The sequence below is a fragment of the Salvelinus sp. IW2-2015 genome, linkage group LG1 (assembly GCF_002910315.2).
Source record: "Salvelinus sp. IW2-2015 linkage group LG1, ASM291031v2, whole genome shotgun sequence".
Taxonomy (NCBI): Eukaryota; Metazoa; Chordata; class Actinopteri; order Salmoniformes; family Salmonidae; genus Salvelinus; species Salvelinus sp. IW2-2015.
The window spans coordinates 17,303,662-17,327,233 of record NC_036838.1 but is presented as its reverse complement, the minus strand read 5'-3'; the positions used below and the strand labels follow the sequence as shown (position 1 = coordinate 17,327,233).

General features: G+C 42.0%; 1 protein-coding gene across 1 annotated transcript in view; it reads right to left on the bottom strand.

Moving 5' to 3' along the window:
* The window catches only part of LOC111961861 (N-terminal EF-hand calcium-binding protein 1-like), a 72,093-nt gene that overhangs the window by 26,681 nt on the left and 21,840 nt on the right, over window positions 1-23,572 (bottom strand). The window contains exons 3-4 of the mRNA XM_023984463.2: window positions 7,875-7,983; window positions 259-284 (exon numbers count right to left, since the gene is read on the bottom strand). Of these exons, the coding sequence (XP_023840231.1) occupies window positions 259-284; window positions 7,875-7,983 (135 nt within the window). The remainder of the gene's footprint in view (window positions 1-258; window positions 285-7,874; window positions 7,984-23,572) is intronic.

Here is a 23,572-nt window from a genome sequence, read left to right as displayed (position 1 = left end):
AATAAACTTCTGGCTGTCTTTTTGAGTGGGTGAATAAAAAGGTTGAAATGTCATTGATCAACATCAACCAAAAATGACCCACATTTCCACACTGAAATGACGCGGTGTGCTCACTGGAAAGATACGGACCTTATTATGAAAGAGAATTGTTGAGCACAAAAGATTCAAATGTGAGAATAATGTATTACTGGAGGCATGTTGGAGAGATTGCAGGGTTAATTTTATGAAAGGATAGGCCACATTAAAACAGACACTCACCTGATAGTTTGTCGGTATCTAGGTTGCTGCAATGTATCAGAAAAGAAATAGATGGGAAAAGAAATAGAGTTCATTGAATTACAGGCATTTCAAAGATTTTTGGTGTTTCATTTAAGTCCTTGGGAATGCATGGACAGAATTTCAAAGTCTACAGAGGGAAACTTTGCACTACTTCATGAAGCCGGGTACCCCCAATGTACTGTAAAACTTTCAGGAATTAACAGGTTCAAAAAAAAGATAGCAAGATGATTACTACGAGCTCTAAATAACGCTTAATTCACCTCACACTTTTCCACTTAGTGTGTCTGAGTGAAGCCTACAGGCTTTGATTAAAGAAAGGTGAACTCCTCTCTGGTAATATCATTTCTATGTTAATTCAAATGGACTTTGTGGAACAATATTTGAAATATTCAAGTCAGATTTCTCTAGGCTGAAATGTATGGCTGGGCAGAAATGACCACATAAAAGGCGACCTGGCTAAAATGTTATGTGAAACTGTCAAGAGGAGTAAAACAAGGTTTTCCACTTTCGGCATATTTATTTATTATGGCCATCGAAATGCCATCGTACCATATTACATATTGGAACGCATTTAAAAAAATAACTTTTACATTAGCTTGTAGTTTACAAATAAAATGGTATGATGGTGAAGTGGACATACTCTGTATTCATATCCCGAAAGAAAGAAATCTCACTATAATATAATACATACAGCAAAAAATATTCCACTTTATTTGGAAAGGCAGGCCAGACAAAATTAAATGAACATGACTTCAGAGGGCAGAAATGATTCAATGTTAAAGCATTGGACCTCTCACTAAAAACTTCAGTCACACAAAAGCTATACTTAACTCCGAACTGGTTCTCTAGTAGATTAGCAAAAATGGCTTATCCCGTATTCAAGAATGGCCTTTTTCCCTTTATTCAGATTACAACCTCTCACTTTCGGGGATTTGGAAATGAAATCCTCTCCAAAATATCACTATTTTTAAAACAAGCCTTAGAAAGCTGGTTGCAATTTCAGTTTAATCCACCAGAAAAGACAGCACAAATATTACAACAAATATTATGGTTAAACTCAAAAATATACTAATTGATAAAAAAATACAGAATTTTTGGCATGAAAGAAAAAAGGTATAATCTTTGTAAATTATATCATAAATATGACTGGTGGAGTTAAGTCACACATGTAGTTAACAAAAACAAATGGAAATGTCTGCTCTATCCAAAATTACAAGCAACTGATTGCAGCATTACCACAAAAATGGAGGAGGTAAGTGGAAGGGGGAGGAGGCAAGGAACTTGTCTGTCGGCCCTGCATTAAAGACCGAAATTGGTTAAAGTGTCATGTTTTGTCTTTGATCATCATGTCTTGTCCCTGTGCTTCCCTCTGCTGGTCTTATTAGGTTCTTTCCCTCTTTCTATCCCTCTCTCTCCTCCTCCCTCTCTCCCTCTCCCGCTCTCTCTCTCTATCGTTCCGTTCCTGCTCCCAGCTGTTTCTCATTCTCCTAACGACCTCATTTACTATTTTGCCCTCTGATTAGAGTCCCTATTTCTCCTCTGTTTTCCGCTTCTGTCTTGTCGGATTCTTGTTTGATGTTTGCTGTCCTGTGTCCTTGTTCCGCACTCAGATGCTGCGTGTGAGCAGGTGTCTATGTCAGCTACGGCCTGTGCCTTCCTGAAGCGACCTGCAGTCTGTGGTCGCGTCTCCAGTCGTTCCTCTCTACTGACGAGAGGATTTCAGTTTCCTGTTTTGGATTTACCTTTGATATATCCAGGAGAATCATTGTTTGTTTGATACTGGAATAAAGACTCTGTTTCTATTACGTCGCTTTTGGGTCCTCATTCACCAGCATAACATAAAGAAAATTGTACTTAATAAAAAAGTATACCAGTATACCAGGGCCAACAAATATAAACGCAACATGCAACAATTTAAAAGATTTTACTGCGTTACAGTTCATATGAGGAAATCAGTCAATTTAAATAAATTAATGAGGCTCTAATCTATGGATTTCTATGGACTGGGAATACAGATATGCATCTGTTGGTCACAGATACCTTTAAAAAATGGGCCTCACAATGGGGCTCACGATCTTGTCACGGTATTTTTGTGCATTCAAATTGCCAGTCAATAAAATGCAATTGTCCATGCAATTGTCCAATTGTCCAATAAACAGCTATTGTCCATAGCTTATGCCTGCCTATACGATAACCCCACCATCTTCATGGGGCACTCTGTTCACAAAGTTGACATCAGCAAACTGCTCTCCCACACGACGCCATACACATGGTCAGCCGTTGTGAGGACCGCCAAATTCTCTAAAACTACGTTGTAGGCGGCTTATGGTAGAGAAATTAACATTCAATAATCTGGCAACAGCTCTGGTGGACATTCCTGCAGTCAGAATGTCAATTGCATGCTCCCTCAAAACTTGAGACATATGTGGCATTGGGTTGTGTGACAAAACTGCACATTTTAGGGTGGCCTTTTATTGTCCCCAGCAAAAAGGTGCGCCTGTGTAATGGTCATTCTGTTCAATGAGCTTCTTGATATGCCACACCTGTCAGGTGGATGGATTATCTTGGCAAAGGAGAAATGCTTACTAACAGGGATGTAAACAAATTTGTGTACAACATTTGAGCGCAATAGGCTTTTTGTGCATATTGAACATTTCTGGGATCTTTTATTTCAGCTCATGAAACATGGGACCAACACTTTACATGTTGCGTTTATATTTTTGTTTAATGTGTATGGGGGATACAACAATCCTAGCTATGCAGATTTTGCTGTGAAGAGACAGAATTATTCGATCACTTGTTTTGGTACTGCCCATATGTATCTGGTTTTGGGTCGCAGGTTCAGGAATGGTTGAAGAATTGCAACATTTACCTGTAAATAACTCTGCAAATAGCACTGCTGGCTGATTTTGAAAAGTCATAGACAATCGAACAATAATATAATAATACTTTTAGCAAAAATGTTTATCTTTAATTTACAATCCGTAGAAACTATGAGAATAAAAGATTTAGAACGTTTGGGAAATCACAGCACAGTAGGAAAATATATGGCAATTAGAAATCAAAACTGGATGGTCTTCAGAGATACTGTGGGTGGTAGGGGTTGAGGGTATCTCTGGAGGCTGGGACTAAAAACAGACAAACAAAAATAACTAATGTAAAATATACTGTGTCCGTAAAATGTATATAGTATGTATAAACTGGAAGTAGAAGCCTAAGTATTGATGTCCATTAGTTTACTACAATTAGGGGAAGGGTGGTAGGGTTAGGGGAAAATAATAAACAAGGAAAATATATAAAAAATATATACAGTATATATTTAAATAATGTTTTATGGGGGATTGGAAATGATGCAGACAATTACATGTTATGCAGTGTTAGCCTAATATGTGCACGTATAAAAGCATCTCCCTTATCCAGAGAGAGTGCTTCTTTGCTGGTATTTAACGACCTTTACTGGCTCTGCTTGGACGGCCAAATTAACAGCAAAAGTTAACTTGGTTAATGACTTGTGTAATTGGCATGTGCAAACTGCATTGCTCCTACTATCGTCCACTGTCGTTCATCAACGTTGAAGCAAAAATTCCTTTTCAAAGCAACAAGCCCCAACGCCCTTTGTCACTTCAAAGGGAATTACCTTTTAGCTGCCAATGTGTTTCCATTAGAAGAGTAACATTAGTTTGAAGTTGTACTAGTCGTTGGTACGGCATACGCATTGTATACATCGTCCAACAAAATGCTTACTTGCAGGTTCCTTCTCGACAATGCAATAATAAGAAATAATAAAAGACAAGAATATGAACATAAAGTAAATGGCTCAGAAGAATAGAATAAACATTTTAGCATGAGTATAATACAGGAAGGCACAATTTAATGTCCAATATTTACACGTGTATTGGGGAAGGGGGTGATCTTCACTGTGGGGGAAAATGCCCTTGCCATTCCAGAATGGTTTTCATTACCATAATCATTAACATAATCTCAAAATTGTGTGTACAACTACTTCAGGCAATCTTGGTTTCTCGATTTGTTCATCTGAGCTGCAGGGACTTTGACGGACAAGCTAATTTCCCTAACAAGGGTTTTGTTGGACTTCAAATTCTATACTTTTGTGAAATTCTTCATGTTGGGGGAGCAAGTCGGTAGATGCTCAATTAATATAAATTTCCATTCAACAGGCTTAAACAATGGAAAGTTAAACTTTTGCCACTTCAGGAGAGAAAACGGCTATGGAAAAAGCTGGCTTTTAAAGGGATAGTTTGGGATTTTAAAACTTCATATTAGATGTGAGAGCAAAATTACAAGATTATGTTATAATACTGTTATTGCATCAAATGGTTGTTTAATGGAGTAGAATAGGGTTTTTAGAATACTCTCATCTGTGTGTGGTCTTCTGAATTGGGCCTCTGGGGCTTAATGCTGACAGTGGATTTACGATGCCTTTGGTGATAAAACCTAAAGACCGCATTCCATAGCATGAGTTGGTGTTTGTGTACTGGGAGGTACCAGGGTGGAGATGGCTCGGGTATGGATAATGATGAGGGGAACCTTGTTTTGGGGGACAGTCCCTGGTTTCCACACAATGAGAATAGTCTTTACAGCAGATACTGTCCGCTGTGAATGATTAATTTCTTTCATACGAATCCTAACCTTGTGACTCATTCCACACATCTGTTGTTTGTCATGAACATTCAGGAGGATGTACTTTGCTATAAAATGCTGTGGCTCAAATCCGCTTGTTGGGCTTTCAACTAATCATCTAAGGGTGGTTTGTCGACCAGCCATCATTATTGCAGAGCACTCACATCATTCACTGGTGTGTGTGGTGTGACATGCTTTACTTATTAATAAGTTTTGAATAAAGTAATATCCTGATTGGTGATTGACCTGGTCTCTCCTCATTATTGATTAGAATTTCCACGATATAGATCACTGGTCACTAACCGGTCGATCGCTAATCTTAGTCGATCACCAAATATTTCTGTAAATAACCCAATGATAAAGCCTTTCGTTTTCCTATTTTCTTTATTTGTTTTGAGCTGTTGGCGGTAGGTGCACTTGATTCAGCAGCCCTAGCGCCGGGACGGCAAAGTATTCCCATTTTGAACCATTTCATGTGTCTGAAGGTAGAAATCCTCCTACCCGGCAAGCCCAGAGGGCAAATAAAGCGCACCCTATAGCCCTACCGCTGGCCAATCAGATAGTTCAGATCACTGTGTCTGCAGTTTCCTCGCGCCATATACTGTAAAAAGAAGCCTAGAACGCGAAGTTGATAATGTGAGATTTCTAAAGTTTTAAAACCATGACTAGAGAGAGACTCAACGAATACAGCAAAGAGTTTCTGTTTTAGGAGTAAGTTCATGTTTAAGTTGTTATTCAGCACTGTCAACACCTTGTTCAACAGTTTAATAAGCCATAAAATGCGCATTCTCCCTAATTCCACTCACGCTACAACCAGCACTGCAGCTGCAATAGAGGAGTATAGCAAAGTGTTTTCAAATCAAAATCAAATCAAATTTTATTTGTCACATGCGCCGAATACAACAGGTGTAGACCTTACAGGGAAATGCTTACTTACAAGCCCTTAACCAACGATGCAGTATTAAGAAAATACCAAAAAAATGTAAGTAAAAAAATGTAAGAGATGAGAAAAAATAATAATTATAGAGCAGCAGTAAATAACAATAGCGGGGCTATATACAGGGGGTACCGGTACAGAGTCAATGTGTCAATGTGCGGGGGCACCGGTGTCAAGGTAATTGAGATAATTATGTACATGCAGGTAGGGTTGTTAAAGTGGCTATGCATAGATAATAACAGAGAGYAGTAGCAGYGTGTGGGKGKGSRGGGGGGGGGGTACAAATGCAAATAGTCTGGGTAGCCATTTGATTAGCTGTTCAGGAGTCTTATGGCTTGGGGGTAGAAGCTGTTTAGAAGCCTCTTAGACCTAGAGTTGGCGCTCCGGTACCGCTTGCCGTGCGGTAGCAGAGAGAACAGTCTATGACTAGGGTGGCTGGAGTCTTTGACCATTTTTAGGACCTTCCTCTGACACCGCCTGGTATAGAGGTCCTGGATGGCAGGAAGCTTGGTCCCAGTGATGTACTGGTCCGTTCGCACTACCCTCTGTAGTGCCTTGCGGTAGGAGGCCGAGCAGTTGCCATACCAGGCAGTGATGCAACCCGTCAGGATGCTCTCGATGGTGCAGCTGTGAAATCTTTTGAGGATCTGAGGACCCATGCCAAATATTTTTAGTCTCCTGAGGGGGAATAGGTTTTGATAAGCTTGCGTTGTTATTATTTGCAGCTTGTGCCTTTTTTAATATCAAGGAAAATGTAACTTTCTCTGGTCATAGGAGTAACAAGATGAATTGGTGCATGAGGCCAAAATAATGCAGTGCGACTTTAGTTTCGCCATCAGCTGGAAGACTGATTCCCCTTTTCTCAGCAGAGGGAGGGAGAGAGGAGGGATGGTGAGTCGGGTGAGAGGCTGACCATCACTCCAGTAAAAAAAGCAAATGATTATGCTCACTCAGCCTCACAAGTAATACAACAAGTGACCTATTACCAGTGTGATCATATACTGTAGCTACATTTAAAAAATATATAATTAAAAAAATACCCACAGGTTAATTTTAATACCGTAAAAAAAACGTCCACTGTTGTGCATCGCAAGATGTTCAAGTTACACTTGATATTCACTACTGATGTTTGCCAGCTATCTTATAACTGTAAGTTTAACTGAGTGCTTAATACATTTTCTCCAGCTCAGGGCCACAGCTATGCATTTGGTTTGCTAAGTGTCTAGCTTGCAATATCAATATTGTTGAACATAATATACTCTACAGGCATGTCAAAGTTCCAGAGTGGGATCTCTGCTAGTTCTAATGTTTTTTTTTTATATACAGAGAATGTAAGCAATCCCAACCCTCCTTTTACTTGTATCATTACACATCCTGCAAATCACCAGCAGAGGGCGACCATTTTGAATCCATTTTCCATTTCGCTGTTGGTAATGCTTACAAATTTTATTCTAACTCTAAAAGTAGCAGAGATCCCACTCTGGAACTTTGATATTCCTCTAGAGTATATTATGCTCAACAATATGAAAAATGTGCCAAATCTAAAATGGTATATTTTCAATATTCATAAATGAATGTAAGAAAATTGTTGTAAGATATTAATGTAAGGAAATACTACTCATATTWYAGAGCAAGCGGTAAAGCTTCATAATACCAATATTCATAAATTAAATGTAAGAAAATTGTTGTAAGAAATTAATGTAAGAAAATACTACTCATATTTTAGAGCAAGCAGTAAAGCGTAATATGAAACCAAATGTTGCTTTTTAGTTCCTACAGATGAGACATTATGGTGTCTTAAAGGAGGCCTCGGTAAGACCAAAATGTAATGTCACAAATACTCCAGCCTCAATTATTTCTCAATTATGCTTTAAAATACAAATGTCAAATATATGTCAACAATCCTTCCTCCTTCTACTAAAGGACCCTTCTATGGATTAAATGTCGTGAAAATCCCCCCAAAATCATTGTCTTGTTTTGTTCTAGTTTCATGGGGAATCACAGAGAGGGAACATACTTATTCTGCCGCCCATCTATGGAGTAGAAGAGCTCCTGCAACTCCTCAGTGGTGAGAATCCCGTCTGCGAAGTAAGCATTGAACTCATCAAACGACAGTTTTCCATCATCTGAAAGACAACACAAGACCACAGCTTATGCATCAATGACTGAGACACATGGCCAAAGGAAATCATACTAGGGTTCAAATACTATTTGCGGTCTTTCAAATGCTATGAGCGTTTGATTCGGCATGCCTGTGCCAGATGTTTGGAGTTCGCACTTTTGGGACTATTCCATTTTTGTCCATCCATTTATGCCAGACAAACTCAGCTTAAATTATTTGATAGAAAACAAATATTATTTGAACCCGGGTCTGGACGAAATAGAGCTGGCCTACATATAATAGCTTAAATGGTTACGTCCCAAATGGCACCCTGTTCCCTACATAGTGCACTACTTTTGAGAGCTTAGTGCCCTTAGTTGTCTGATTTGTGATGAACATGTTCCTGGTGTTAAGCTGTCACTTGGCAGGAGGACTAGACAAACAAACGTTGGAGCTGGAGTCAGCAGCTGGCTAGCCAGACTGGGCGTACTGACGGACAGAAGGAAGTCATCAGCAGATTTATAACACTTTGGGTGCATCCTAAATTACACTCCATTTACTATATAGTGCACTACTTTTGACCAGGGCCCATAAAGCTCTKGTCAAAAGTAGTGTACTATCAATGCGTAAAATGGTCTGTTTCCGAGTGTGTACGTGCAAGGGAGAATATCTTTAATGATATGTAGTAGAAGCTCAGTATTGAGAAGTCAGAATAAAAACAGAGCTGGATCAGTTTTGATTAGTCGGCTCTGGAAGGTCATGCTAATAGCCCCTAACACCTTGTCTTATTGTACTCATATAACGCCCCAATTCAGGCCAATTTAGGTCTTTAACCTAGTTCACACATTTTAAAAATGTCTTAAGAATGATAGACTATAAAGTTAATGGAGTCTATATTCATACAATTATCAATTAAAGATCCAATATCTAATCAAACTTCATTTCGAATTTATTTGAAGTGCATTTAAAATAGCAACACACTTAAAACAATAAAATTAAAAAACAAGCACGGCAATAAAAGAGATCAAATGTTATCAAAGAACATAAAACACAAAGCCGTCATTGATTAAAGGCCAAGCTAAAAAGGCTGGTTGACAATTGAGATTAACATAAAAAATGTATAATAAGTTGTATAAAAAATTATGATACTTTATAAAATAAACAAAAACAATTTAAGAAATAAACTAACTTTACTCTCAAATTTCCAAAGCTAGGCCCCTTGATTTCTCATAGTTTCATCTCCAAGTAGCCTAACGCTGTGCTCTGGACACCATATGTGAACTGATTGCCCCCCATCTATCTTCAGAGCTCGTGCTGCTAGGTGACCTAAACTGGGACATGCTTAACACCCCAGCCATCCTACAATCTAAGCTTGATGCCCTCAATCTCACACAAATTATCAATGAACCTACCAGGAACCACCCCAAAGCCRTAAAAACACGGGCACCCTCAGAGATATCATCCTAACCAACTTGCCCTCTAAATACACCTCTGCTGTTATCAGCCAAGATCTCAGCGATCACTGCCTCATTGCCTGCATCCGCAATAGGTCAGCGGTCAAACGACCTCCACTCATCACTGTTATCACTGTTAAATTTCGCTTTCTGCTCCGCTTCGCATTCCGCTTCACAGGTAGTATTACCATTTCATTTTCATTTTCATTACAGTACAACGGTTTGATTTGTTTGATCTTAGCTAGCTACATAGCCGTCTTTGTATCAAAGATAATTGTGTAGTTATTGAGGTTCGCTAGCCAGCCTATTTTCGTCGTAACGTAACGTAGTCAACACTGCTAGCTAGCCAGCTAGCCACCGAATAGCAGCACTGCAGAAACGATTACATTACAACGGAACGACTTGATTAGTGTAGTGTTAGCTAGCTACATAGTTGTCTTTGCTATCTTTGTATCTAAGATAATTGTGTAGCTTAGAGTAGTTTAGAGTAATTATTCGGCGTTAGCTATGCCACGATTCATTTTCCTCGCCGCCGGCGCTGCCGTTCTCCGCTAACCTAGTCAACACTGCTAGCTACACTCGCTAGCTAGCCAACTTCTACCCGATAGCAGCACTGTAGAAACTCACATTACAACTTACATTAGCAACGGAACGAACTTGATTAGCGAGTGTTAGCTAGACATCAGTTGTCCTTGCTGTCCTTGTATCATAAGATAATTGTGTAGTTTTGAAGAAATTGTCGAGGTTACCTAGCCAGTTAGAGGTTCTAGCCAGCTACACTTTAACAACAAAGTCAACAACGGCAGCACTGCTAGCCAGCCTACTTCACCGCGCAAGCCAGTACTATATCACTTTTTAGTCAATAAGATTTTATTTTATTTTTGCAACGTAAGCTTAACTTTCTGAACATTCGAGACGGTGTAGTCCACTTGTCATTCTAATCTCCTTTGCATTAGCGTAGCCTCTTTCTGTAGCCGCTGTCAACTATGTGTCTGTCTATCCCTCTTCCTCCTCTCTGCACAGACCATACAAACGCTTCACACCGCGTGGCCGCCGCTACCCCTAACCTGGTGGTTCCAGCGCCACGACCCACGTGGAGTTCCAGGTCTCCGGCAGCCTCTGGAACTGCCGATCTGCGGCCAACAATGGCAGAGTTCATCTCAGCCCTATGCGTCCTCTCAGTCCCTCGACTTCTTGGCACCGCAGGCGAAACATGGATTACCACTGATAACACTGCTATCCTACTGCCTCTCTCTCGTCTGCCCACGTGTTCTCGCACACCCCGAGAGCTTCTGGTCAGCGGGGTGGTGGGCACTGGGATCCTCATCTCTCCAAGTGGCACATTCTCTCCTTTTCTCCCCTGACCCCATCTGTCTATCGCCTCCTTTGAAATCCATGCTGTCACAGTTACCATCCTTATCATTTATCGGCCCTCCAGGTGTTCCTTGAGAGTTCATCAAATGAGCTTGACGCCCTGAGTTCTCTTTCCTGAGAATGCTCACCTCTCACAGTTCTGCGGTGACTTTAATACCTCCCACGTCTACCTTTGACTCATTCCTCTCTGCCTCCTTCTTTCTCACTCTTCTCCTCTTTTGACCCTACCCTCTCACCTTCCCCCCCTACTCACAAGGCGAGGAATACGCTTGACCTCATCTTACTAGATGCTGTTCTTCCACTAATCTCATTGCAACTCCCCTCCAAGTCTCCGACCACGTACCTTGTATCCGTTTCCCTCCGCTCTCATCCAACACCTCACGCCGCGCTACTCGGATGTATCGCGCCGTCCCAACCTTCCGCTCTCTTCCCCCGCTACTCCTCATCCTCTTCCACTCCTATCATCTCTTCCCTCTGCTCAACCTTCTCTCAAACCTATCTCCTGATTCTGCCTCCTCAACCCTCCCTCCCTCCCTTTCTGCATCTTTGACTCTCTATGTCCCCTATCCTCCAGGCCGGCTCGGTCCTCCCCTCCTGCTCGTGGCTGACGACTCATCTGCGAGCTCAACAGAACAGGGCTCCGGCGCAGCCGAGCGAAAATGGAGGAAAACTCGCCTCCCTGCGGACCTGGCATCCTTTCACTCCCTCCTCTCTACATTCCTCCTCTTCTGTCTCTGCTGCTAAAGCCACTTTCTACCACTTAATTCCAAGCATCTGCCTCTACACCTAGGAAGCGCTGCTAAGCTAACTCTCTCTCCTCTGCTCTCATCCTTCTAGACCTATCGGCTGCCTTGATACTGTGAACCATCAGATCCTCCTCTCCACCTCTCCCGAGCTGGGCATCTCCGGCGCGGCCCACGCTTGGATTGCGTCCTACCTGACAGGTCCGCTCCTACCAGGTGGCGTGGCGAGAATCTGTCTCCGCACCACGTGCTCTCACCGACTGGTGTCCCCAGGGCCTGCTGTTCTAGCCCTCTCCTATTCTCGCTATACACCAAGTCACTTGGCTCTGTCATACTCCTCACATGGTCTCTCCTATCATTGCTATGCAGACGACACACAATTAATCTTCTCCTTTCCCCCCTCTGATAACCAGTGCGAATCGCATCTCTGCATGTCTGGCAGACATATCAGTGTGGATGACGGATCACCACCCTCAAGCTGAACTCGCAAGACGGAGCTGCTCTTCCTCCCGGGGAAGGACTGCCCGTTCCATGATCTCGCCATCACGGTTGACAACTCCATTGTGTCCTCCTCCGAGTGTGCTAAGAACTTGGCGTGATCCTGGCAAACACCCTGTCGTCTCAACTCACATCAAGGCGGTGACCCGTTCCTGTAGGTTCGATGCTCTCAACATTCGCAGAGTACGACCTGCCTCACACAGGAAGGCGGCGCAGGTCCTAATCCAGGCACTTGTCATCTCCCGTCTGGATTACTGCAACTCGCTGTTGGCTGGGCTCCCTGCCTGTGCTATTCAACCCTACAACTCATCCAGAACGCCGCAGCCCGTCTGGTGGTTCAACCTTCCCGCAAGTTCTCTTCACGTCACCCCCGCTCCTCCGCTCTTCCACTGCTTCCAGTTGAAGGCTCGCATCCGCTACAAGGACATGGTGCTTGCCTACGGAGCTGTGAGGGGAACGGCACCTCCGTACCTTCAGGCTCTGATCAGCCCTACACCAACAAGGGCACTGCGTTCATCCCACCTCTGGCCTCGCTCCGCTCCTACCTCTGAGGAAGTACAGTTCCGCGCTGCAGCCCAGGTCAAAACTGTTCGCTGCCTGGCACCCCAATGGTGGAACAACTCCCTCACGACGCCAGGTCAGCGAGTCAATCACCACCTTCCGGAGACACTGAGAACCCCACCTCTTTAAGGAATACCTAGGATAGGAATAAAGTAATCCTTCTAACCCCCTCCCCCTTAAAAGAGTTAGATGCACTATATGTGAAAGTGGTTGTTCCACTGATATCATAAGGTGAATGCACCAATTTGTAAGTCGCTCTGGATAAGAGCGTCTGCTAAATGACTTAAATGTAAGAATGTTAAATGCTCCCTGAAACACTTCAGCGAGCAGGCCTTTCTAATCGACCTGGCCCAGGTATCCTGGAAGAATATTGACCTCATCCCATCTGTAGAGGATGCCTGGTTATTTAAAAAAAGCCTTCCTCACCATCTAAAATAAGCATGCCCATTCAAGAAATTTAAGAACCAGGAACAGATATACGCCCGCTTGGTTCTCATGCGCAGACCGAACTGCCCTTAACCAACACAAAAACATCCTGTGGCGTTCTGCATTAGCATCGGACAGCCCCCGTGATATGCAACTTTTCAGGGAAGTTAGAAACCAATATACACAGGCAGTTAGAAAAGCCAAGGCTAGCTTTTTCAAGCAGATATGTATTTCCTGCAACACAAACTCAAAAAAGTTCTGGGACACTGTAAAGTCCATGGAGAATAAGAACACCTCCTCCCAGCTGCCCACTGCACTGAGGATAGGAAACTCTGTCACCACAGATAAATCCACTATAATTGAGAATTTCAATAAGCATTTTTCTACGGCTGGCCATGCTTTCCACCTGGCTACCCCTACCCCGGTCAACAGCACTGCACACGCCACAGCAACTCGCCCAAGCCTTCCCCATTTCTCCTTCTCCCAAATCCAGTCAGCTGATGTTCTGAAAGGTCCAAAATCTGGCCCCCTACAAATCAGCCGGGCTAGACAATCTGGACCCTTTCTTTCTAAAATGATCTGCCGAAATTGTTGCAACCCCTATTACTAGCCTGTTCAACCATGCTTTCGTGTCGTCTGAGATTCCCAAAGATTGGAAAGCAGCTGCGGCAGCCCCACTTCTAAAGCGGGGACACTCTTGACCCAAACTGCTACAGACCTATATCTATCCTACCCTGCCTTTCTAAGGTCTTCGAAAGCCAAGTCAACAAACAGATTACAGACCATTTCAAATCCCACCGCACCTTCTCCACTATGCAATCTGATTTCAGAGCTGGTCATGGGTGCACCTCAGCTACGCTCAAGATCCTAAACGATATCTTAACCGCCATCGATTTGAAAAAATACTGTGCAGCCGTATTTATTGACCTGGCCAAGGCTTTCGACTCTGTCAATCACCACATCCTCATCGGCAGACTCGATAGCCTTGGTTTCTCAAATGATTGCCTCGCCTGGTTCACCAACTACTTCTCTGATAGAGTTCAGTGTGTCAAATCGGAGGGCCTGTTGTCCAGGCCTCTGGCAGTCTCTATGGGGGTGCCACAGGGTTCAATTCTTGGGCCGACTCTCTTCTCTGTATACATCAATGATGTCGCTCTTGCTGCTGGTGAGTCTCTGATCCACCTCTCCGCAGACGACACCATTCTGTATACTTCTGGCCCTTCTTTGGACACTGTGTTTAACAACCCTCCAGACGAGCTTCAATGCCATACAACTCTCCTTCTGTGGACTCCAAGTGCTCTTAAATACAAGTAAAACTAAATGCATGCTCTTCAACCAATCGCTGCCTGCACCTGCCCGACCGTCCAGCATCACTACTCTGGACGGTTCTGACTTAGAATATGTGGACAACTACAAATAGCTAGGTGTCTGGTTAGACTGTAAACTCTCCTTCCAGACTCACATCAAACATCTCCAATCCAAAGTTAAATCTAGAGTTGGCTTCCTATTYCGCAACAAAGCATCCTTCACTCATGCTGCCAAACATACCCTTGTAAAACTGACCATCCTACCGATCCTYRACTTCGGYGATRTCATTTACAAAATAGCCTCCAATACCCTACTCAATAAATTGTATGCAGTCTATCAGTCCCATCCGTTTTGTCACCAAAGCCCCATATACTACCCACCACTGCGACATGTACGCTCTCGTTGGCTGGCCCTCGCTTCATACTCGTCGCCAAACCCACTGGCTCCAGGTCATCTACAAGACCCTGCTAGGTAAAGTCCCCCCTTATCTCAGCTCGCTGGTCACCATAGCAGCACCCACCTGTAGCACGCGCTCCAGCAGGTATATCTCTCTGGTCACCCCCAAAGCCAATTCCTCCTTTGGCTGCCTCTCCTTCCAGTTCTCTGCTGCCAATGACTGGAACGAACTACAAAAATCTCTGAAACTGGAAACACTTATCTCCCTCACTAGCTATAAGCACCAGCTGTCAGAGCAGCTCACAGATTACTGCACCTGTACATAGCCCATCTATAATTTAGCCCAAACAACTACCTCTTCCCCTACTGTATTTATTTATTTATTTTGCTCCTTTGCACCCCATTATTTCTATTTCTACTTCACACATTCTTCCACTGCAAATCTACCATTCCAGTGTTTTACTTGCTATATTGTATTTACTTCGCCACCATGGCCTTTTTTTGCCTTTACCTCCCTTATCTCACCTCATTTGCTCACATTGTATATAGACTTATTTTTCTACTGTATTATTGACTGTATGTTTGTTTTACTCCATGTATAACTCTGTGTTGTATGTGTCGAAATGCTTTGCTTTATCTTGGCCAGGTCGCATTTGTAAATGAGAACTTGTTCTCAACTTGCCTACCTGGTGAAATAAAGGTGAAATAAAATTTWAAAAATAAACGCCTAAAAAGCAGCCCTGCTTGAAACTGGTACTACCACAGTTACTGTCTCTGTAGTCCTGGCAAACTGCACGTTATACAGGCAATATGTACAGCGATTCATAATTCTCTGAACTGGAATAAACTGTGTGTCACGCTCTGACCGTAGATAGCTTTTATGTCTCTATTTTGGTTTGGTCAGGGTGTGATTTGGGTGGGCATTCTATGTTCTTTTTTCTATGATTTGTATTTCTGTGTGTTTGGCCGGGTGTGGTTCTCAATCAGAGGCAGCTGTCTATCGTTGTCTCTGATTGAGACCCACACTTAAGGTTGCCTTTTCCCACCTGTCTGTGTGGGTAGTTGTCTATGTGTAGTTGCATGTCAGCACGTGTTGTAATTAGTGGCACGTTTGTTTAGTGGTTCATTCATTTTTTTATTTAAAAAAAAGAATGTATTCACATCACGCTGCGCCTTGGTCTCCTCACTACGACGATCGTGACACTGTGCCTCTGATACAGATTTCAATGCTTTGCCCCAAACCTCAAGTACTCTTATATAGTGTCAAAAAAAACATATCTCTAGCTCAAACTGAYGTATTTTGATGGGGAGTTTTGTATTATGTTAAATACCGGTCATGTCTCAGGCTGGACACATTGGCAGTCAGGATGGAGGAGAAACCAGTGTTCGGTGGAGAAACCAGTGTTCAGAGATAAAACACCTAAGTTCTTCAAACTGGCATGGAAGTGGCTAGAGTCTAATGAGGTGTCAGGGTAATTAGGAGTCTGAAACTAGGGTATTTGGTACAGTGTATATAGGGAATAGTGTGTCATTTGGGATGGAGAACCCTGCACGGGCATGAATTTTAAGCCTGAGCCCTAACCATACCCGTGACATTCAGGCCTGATTGCTTYTGCCAAATKTAAAACCCAGACCTGCCCGAAACCCAAAATTAGAAATAAATTCCTTAGTTAGTAAAAACCATTAGATGCTCTTCTCTGTCTGTCACTCGCTCTCGCTCCCTGCGCGCAGGCAATTCGCTCTGCATGCATAGGAATGGCTCCGCTTGGGCTGCTCTCCTCAATGAGGCATGAGAAAGCTGTGAGCTACTTTGCCACTCTAAACTCTGACGAAACTCAAAGACCATTATTTTCTGTGAAATAGTCCGGTCTTATATTTGATGAGGTCGAAGCGCTTCTGACACCATGTTATGATCTGAATCAGATATGACTGTGCTGTGTAGCAGAGCACAAGCAAATGGCTCAGATTCAAAATGTTAGTGGTCAATTTAGTGATACCTGAGCCCTACCAATACTCTAGTTGATTTTTATATTTAACTAGGCAAGTCAGTTAAGAACAAATTCTTATTTACAATGACGGCCTAGGAACAGTGGGTTAACTGCATTGTTCAGGGGCAGAAYGACAGATTTTTACCTAGTCAGCTCAGGGATTTGATCTAKCAACCTTCCGGTTACTGACCCAACTCTCTAACCACTAAGCTACCTGCCGATGATAAAAATCAGGCCCTTCCCGGCCCTAACTCGATGTATAATGTTGGGTAGCAGAGCTCTATTGGCTTGCAGCCTTTGGCTCGAGTTCTCAGCTCTTGCCTGGGACACAAAGTACAGCACTTTGAAAGGGCAAACCATATCAAAACACTCAAAAAGAACTCAGAGCTACTTCCCAGCGAACTGCCCAAATAGTCAGGCCAATCTGGCCAAATTGCGCACAACAAGGTAACAATGATTATAATTCAATATGGCAGAAGTTCCAGATGAATGATTATGCTCAATTCAAGGGCAAATTTGAGGACCATCTGTTCGCCGGGCTCCGTGGCACACCTCATGGCTGTTCTGAATTTGTAATGTGCTGGCTGGGAGGATGATGCAAGGCCGTTGCCGCCACCTCCTCTCACTTAAAATACTGTCGCTAACGACAACCCAACCAAATGGCTATTACTCTTTTTTAAAAGCTGTGACAAACAGAATTAAAGTCAATGTTTACAACTTTGTTCTGGTAATAGATAAAGGCCAATTTTGACAAAATGAAAGGGTTCATCGTTTAACTAGGTCCTATATGATGCAGTCAATGGCTTTGTTCAGAATTGTGGCTCATTGATAAGACAAATCAGGCAAAGGCTATAATACGGCTGAAATCTCCAAGGAATATTCTTCCACAATCTGAGTTTTTAGGATATAGAAGTAGATGTGCAGTAAACCTGGTACAATATTTTGATGCTTTATCTAGAAGAGTGCAGAGGCTGTCTGCACTCTTCTATAGTTCTTATTTCAAAATAATGTCATTTACAGGTTTCAAAAACAGGAYGAAGGAAAGGATAGATACTAGATCTAGTTCATGTTGTACAGATCCCGATATAGATGTGTGCCTTCAACATCTGACTGTGCCCTTCTTTCATTGAAAACCTCTCATGTCTTGCCGTCCAGCCACTATATTTGATGCCTTGCTCTTTGGCAGCCCAATGGTGACTACTGGGAGTTCACTTTTTTGACAGCTCTAGGTGGAAATGTTGTCCTCGTAGAAACCAGGACGACTTAGAAAGGCACATTATTGCCATGTTTTCGGCTTATTTCATCCATTAGTACGGAGGGGTCAGACAGAAGGAAGAGCGATTGAGTAGCCTGCTGTGGGATTAAAGTACTTATGAGAATTGACCTTGGTTAGAAGAGAATAACAGCATGAGCCAGTTCAAATCCCCAGTGACTGGATCTGTGACTCAATAATCAGCTAGGCCTATTGACAGCTAGGCCTCTGCCCAAATTGCGGGCTTCCCAAATAGGCATAGGCCTACAAGCTTGTGATTTGAAACAATCCACAGCTATTTTTTTTAAAGAAGCTAATGGTCAATTCTTCTGTGGTGAAGTCATGCTCTCTGGTGAAGTATTTTTTTATGATTTTAATAATTTTGGTATAGACAGAAATTATAATTTTGGCAAATGCATTTCCATTTACTTCCCTATTGGACCCACCGCTATGCCATTTCTCTGCTGTTCCATTGGTTTTCATATGAACTTTTTTTAGTTGTTCAGAAGCCAAAAGCACAATCCTACTCATATCAGAAACCCATCCTAGTTGTTGCACCTTAAATTCCACTTCTTTCTAAGTTTCTAACAGAGATTTGTTATCTCTGTCACATATGGAACCGCTATCAGGTGCGCTGTTTAGAATGGTGTTTTCCCACAAWTTGCATTTTGGCAAATGCATTACCATAATCTAAATGTGATTTATGTCATTCTGAGAACTGTGGGTGGATRCCCTAATGTGCTATGCACCCAATCCACATGGGTCCAGGTAAATTTAAAATCTTCCCGGTCACGTTGTATAGTGCCACATTTTCCTAACGGAAACAATGTCATCCATATATACTTTATCAGTATATGGCTGTATTGACAAATATACAACAATATATTGAAATACACTGAGTACACCAAACATTAGGAACACATTCCTAATATTGAGTTGCACCCCCAACTTTTGCCCTCAGATCAGCCACAATTGGTCGGGGCATGGACCCTACAAGATGTTGAGTGTTCCACAGCGATGCTGACCCATGTTGACTCCAATGCTTCCCACTGTTGTGTCAAGTTGGCTGGATGTCCTTTGRGTTGTGGACCATTCTCGATACACATGGGAAACTGTTGAGTGTGAAAAACCCAGCCGCGTTGCAGTTCTTGACACAAACCGGTGCGCCTGGCATCTACTACCATACCTAGCTCAAAGGCACTTACATTTTTTGTCTTTGTTTGAAAATACTGGGATGTCTGGGACTGCTCAAAGATGGGATCAGTAGCCCTCAGATTGTATCTCTGACTTGCTCACATTAAATGAGAATTGGTGACGGCTGCGCGCCCTGTGTAGGCARCGACATGGGGATTTTGTGCCCGATCACAAAAACTTGTCTGGAACATCTAAAATCAGTACCAAAATTGTGTAGTGTACGCCTGGCTTTAACTTCAATCACCAAAAAGGATAAAGACCTGACCGCACTGGAAGTTATAGACCTGTCAACCTTAGTAATGTGGATGGAAAGATACTAAGAGTATTGCTTCTAGACTGGAGAACTATTCCAGATATCATCCACACTGACCAGGTTGGCTGTGTCAAAAATAGGAACTCAAGTGATAGCTTCAGACGTTTGTGGCTGAATAAATCTACCCTGGTTTCTCAAGTTTGTCCTCAGTAGATTAGGTTTTGGTTCTGGGTTTATGAATTGATGTCCTGTATTTCAGGTCCGATGACAGCTGTACAGACGAATGGAATGATTTTGCAATTGTTTATTTATCTAGATCTACAAAACTGGAGGACCCTCTCTCTCCTTTACTGTTTTTGATAGCGATAGAACCTCTGGCGATCTCTATAAGGGGAAACCCTGATATTCAACAAGTATATAATGAGGGAGAGGAATACAATTTGTTCTTATATGCTGATGACATTGTGTTGCTGATTTTAAAAACTTCATGTCATTGATCCAACCACTGCTCAAAACTGTGGAGATATGTTCTATTATTTCTGGATACAAGGCTAATTGGCATAAATCTGAGGCTATGCCAGTCTCTACAATATTCCCATCAGCTATGGTTAACCCCTTTTAATTTCAAGGGTATGAATTATCTGGGGATTATGTTCACATTAGAGTTAGATAAGATAGTGAATATCAATATGCTTCCAGTCCTCCAACAAAGAAAACAAAACATTGACAAGTGGAAGTTGTTAAATCTTAGTTTATGGGGGAACTTTTATTCAATTAAAATTATGGTTAATCCTAAGTTTAATTACATTTCAACGATGCTACTGATATGCATTCCATCATTTTTAAGCAGTATAATTGTATTATTAAAGAGCAACTGAAAGCACAGATTCCGCATGTGTTTCTCTGTTGCTAATTAAGAAACTAGATTTCAGTCTTGGCGTTGTGGTTTGATGTGGCAGTTACTGATGTGTCTCCCATGAGTCACCATAGGAACAATGCCAGTATCAGTTCTTCAAAGTAGTAAGAATGCATCTAATAACTCAAGAATTTTGTAATTAAATTAGAAGTTTTTGCAGAGGAAGTTTTAGTCGCGCAGTTTTATATCTAGCTACGGTATTTAATAAGTAAAAAATGTGCGACGTGCTCTCTTATGTAAACTAAGTCCAATCCGCTGTGCTGCTGGGCATGTCAGTCTCAGTCTGTGTGTTCTGCGGTAGCATTGGATAGAGTGCAATCACCGCAGCTGTGTATCCCGTGTTACTGGGCAAGTTTGCAATGTCAAAATCAAAAACCAATGCTCAAGTAGGTCATGATGAACTTTTGGATGAGATTGACTTTATGACCAAAATTATTATATTTACACTGCAGTCAATTTTGACACTACAATGTTTGACTAATATCGATGCCACATAGGGAGTTTTTTTTATCAGAGAAGTTGTTTGTTGCCTTCAGTTGTGCTTTAAATACTTTATATGGAAGGGGAAAAAGACCATGCATCGGTATGCTGAAAATACATGCCCCTAAAGAGGTTTATGACTCCCGGCAAGGCCGGTCCTTGCCGTTCTGACGCCCTAGGCAAGACCAAAAAATGCCAACCCTGCAAAACTAGGATAGTCCCAGTAAGCAAAATTAAGTCTAAAACACGTATTTTCCAGGCGTTGAAGTTACATGCTGACCAGACCGGACACGTCGCGTGCGCGAGCTTCTCAAAATAAATGTAGAAATCCATGTTATTCAATTATTGCACCCACACTGCTCGCGAGCGTCTGCGATGCCAAGGGCTAAAATATAACTCCTTTCTATTTCTGACGCAGATCGCGCTGAAAGTACTGCCTCTCCCATCTCCTCATTGGTTTATAGAAGCAGGTACCCACGTGCCATCTCATTGGTTATACCCACGTGGTGATTGAAAGACGAAATGTTTTGCCGGTCGTCGTGGTAATACTATGAAAGTTTAGATGCAATCACCATATAAGTTCAAAGATGAAAAATCCTGAAAGGAGAAAAGATGACTAGAAATGATTCGGTTGGCCGTTTTATGTGTGGATTAATTGCCGGAGTAGAGGACCTTGTGCATTTCAGGTAAAATGACAACTCAATGTTTATATCCCAGGACAAATTAACTAGCAACAGCAAGCTAGCTAAATAGGACAAATTAGCTAGCAAGTGCAAGCTAACTAGCTAAATTGCCATACATGTTTAATGCTTTTCGACCTGTCCCCAAATTAATGTCATTGGTTCAGAGTTTGTTTTGATATTTTAACCTGCGTGTCGTGATTGCGTTTGGTGTAGGGGGACAAAATACATTTATGCACGATAGCGCACGCACGCAGACGGTTTGGGTTCCGTGTTAGGTTCTGAAGGTGAAAATATGTATTTTCCAGGACTAAGAAAATGCATTTTTCCCAGACATTGAAATAAAAACGTATTTTCTGGATRTTGAAATCAGGTTTATTTTCAGTTCTGAATGAAGGTTGAAACTATGCATTTTTTGGATGTTGAAATCACGCACATTTTGGGTTCTGAATGAAAGTTGAAAAGACGTAATTTATAGACGTCGATGTTTGGGCCTAATCAAAGACCGGACAAAAAAATCGATGTCCGGAGATGATGAAATCAAGGCCGGTTTGGACCGCACCAAATCTGAACCAAACATAGACGTCTATGACTGATTCAGATTTTGTCCGGACCAAAAACCAATGTCCGTGGAAAGGCTGGTCTGGACTGCATCCAAAAAAGACGCCCAAAAGGCATCAGCATCGGTCCGTGCTTACTGAGGTGTAGCCTACAGTGTCTTAGGTCAGTTAGGATCACCACTTTATTTTAAGAATGTGAAATGTCAGAATAATAGTAGAGATTTATTTATTTCAGCTTTAATTTCTTCCATCACATTCCCAGTGGGTCAGAAGTTTACATACACTCAATTAGTAATTGGTAGCATTGCCTTTAAATTGCTTAACATGGGTCAAACGTTTCGGGTAGCCTTCCACAAGCTTCCCACAATAAGTTGGGTGAATTTCTTTGTATGCCTCCTTGCTCGCACACCTTTTCAATTCAGCCCACAAATGTTCTATGGGATTGAGGTCAGGGCTTTGTGATGGCCACTCCAATACCTTGACTTTGTTGTCCTTAAGCCATTTTGCCACAACTTTGGGTTGCTCATCAGAATTCCATAATATATCTACAGTAATAGTGGAATGATCGTGTTTCACAGTATTATTTATCCGCCAGTGTTGTGATTGGCTGTGATATTCACCTATTGATTTCTCCCGTCGGAGCAGCATCTGTTATCAAAATGGGAAAGCTGTTTTGACTTTGTGGCTGTGTTATCTTGTGGAAATCGGGTCAAGCGGTCCATGTAGAAATCACTCTGTCATTTCCTGGTTACTAAAATTCTACACTGTTTWCTCATTGTCAGTTTGTGAGAATCATTGTATCATCTAAATACACAAAAAAAGTATGCTTTTACAGCTGTTTGAAGCCGGTGGCCTAAAACCGAAAGTAAAAAGCTCATGCGTGAGTCTCCACCACGTACGGGGAAATGGGATGAGGGTGTGATTGGTTTCGAATGCAGCCTTGTGCTGTTGTAATTCACCTCGATTCCACATAGGACAAAAGTTCTAGGAAATTCTAGGTGTAGCACATTTAAAAAGGTCTAATGCAGCCGTTTTTTTTTWAAATCTCAAAATCAAATATTTTCTGGTTAACAATTAGGTACCTTTGATTGTTTTCAATTAAAATGGTCAAAAAGAAAACAAAAAAATATCCATTATTGGCAGACGTTTGGAACTCTTATTGGTCTATTAACTGATTTAGCACCTGGTGTTGTCACCAGGCAGGCCAAAACTCCATCCCAACAAAACAGGCTGAAATGTATTTTCAAACAGCGCTTACACTAAAAGGCATTATCATAATTGTCATAATTTCAGTGTTATTCCAACCTCATAGTGTGGAAATATAAGGTATATTAAAACACAGGGAAATCACATTTTTGACTGCACTGGGCTTTTAACTTAGTTTGAGAACTAAGGGATTGGTTAAGAGATGGCTGAGTTATTGACAAATCAGAAAATCAGATTTTACATGTCCATTTAAATCCTTTGTAAATCCACTCCACAATGGCCTATCAACAACTTAAGGTCGTCAGTGAACCATGTTAAGTTTGGC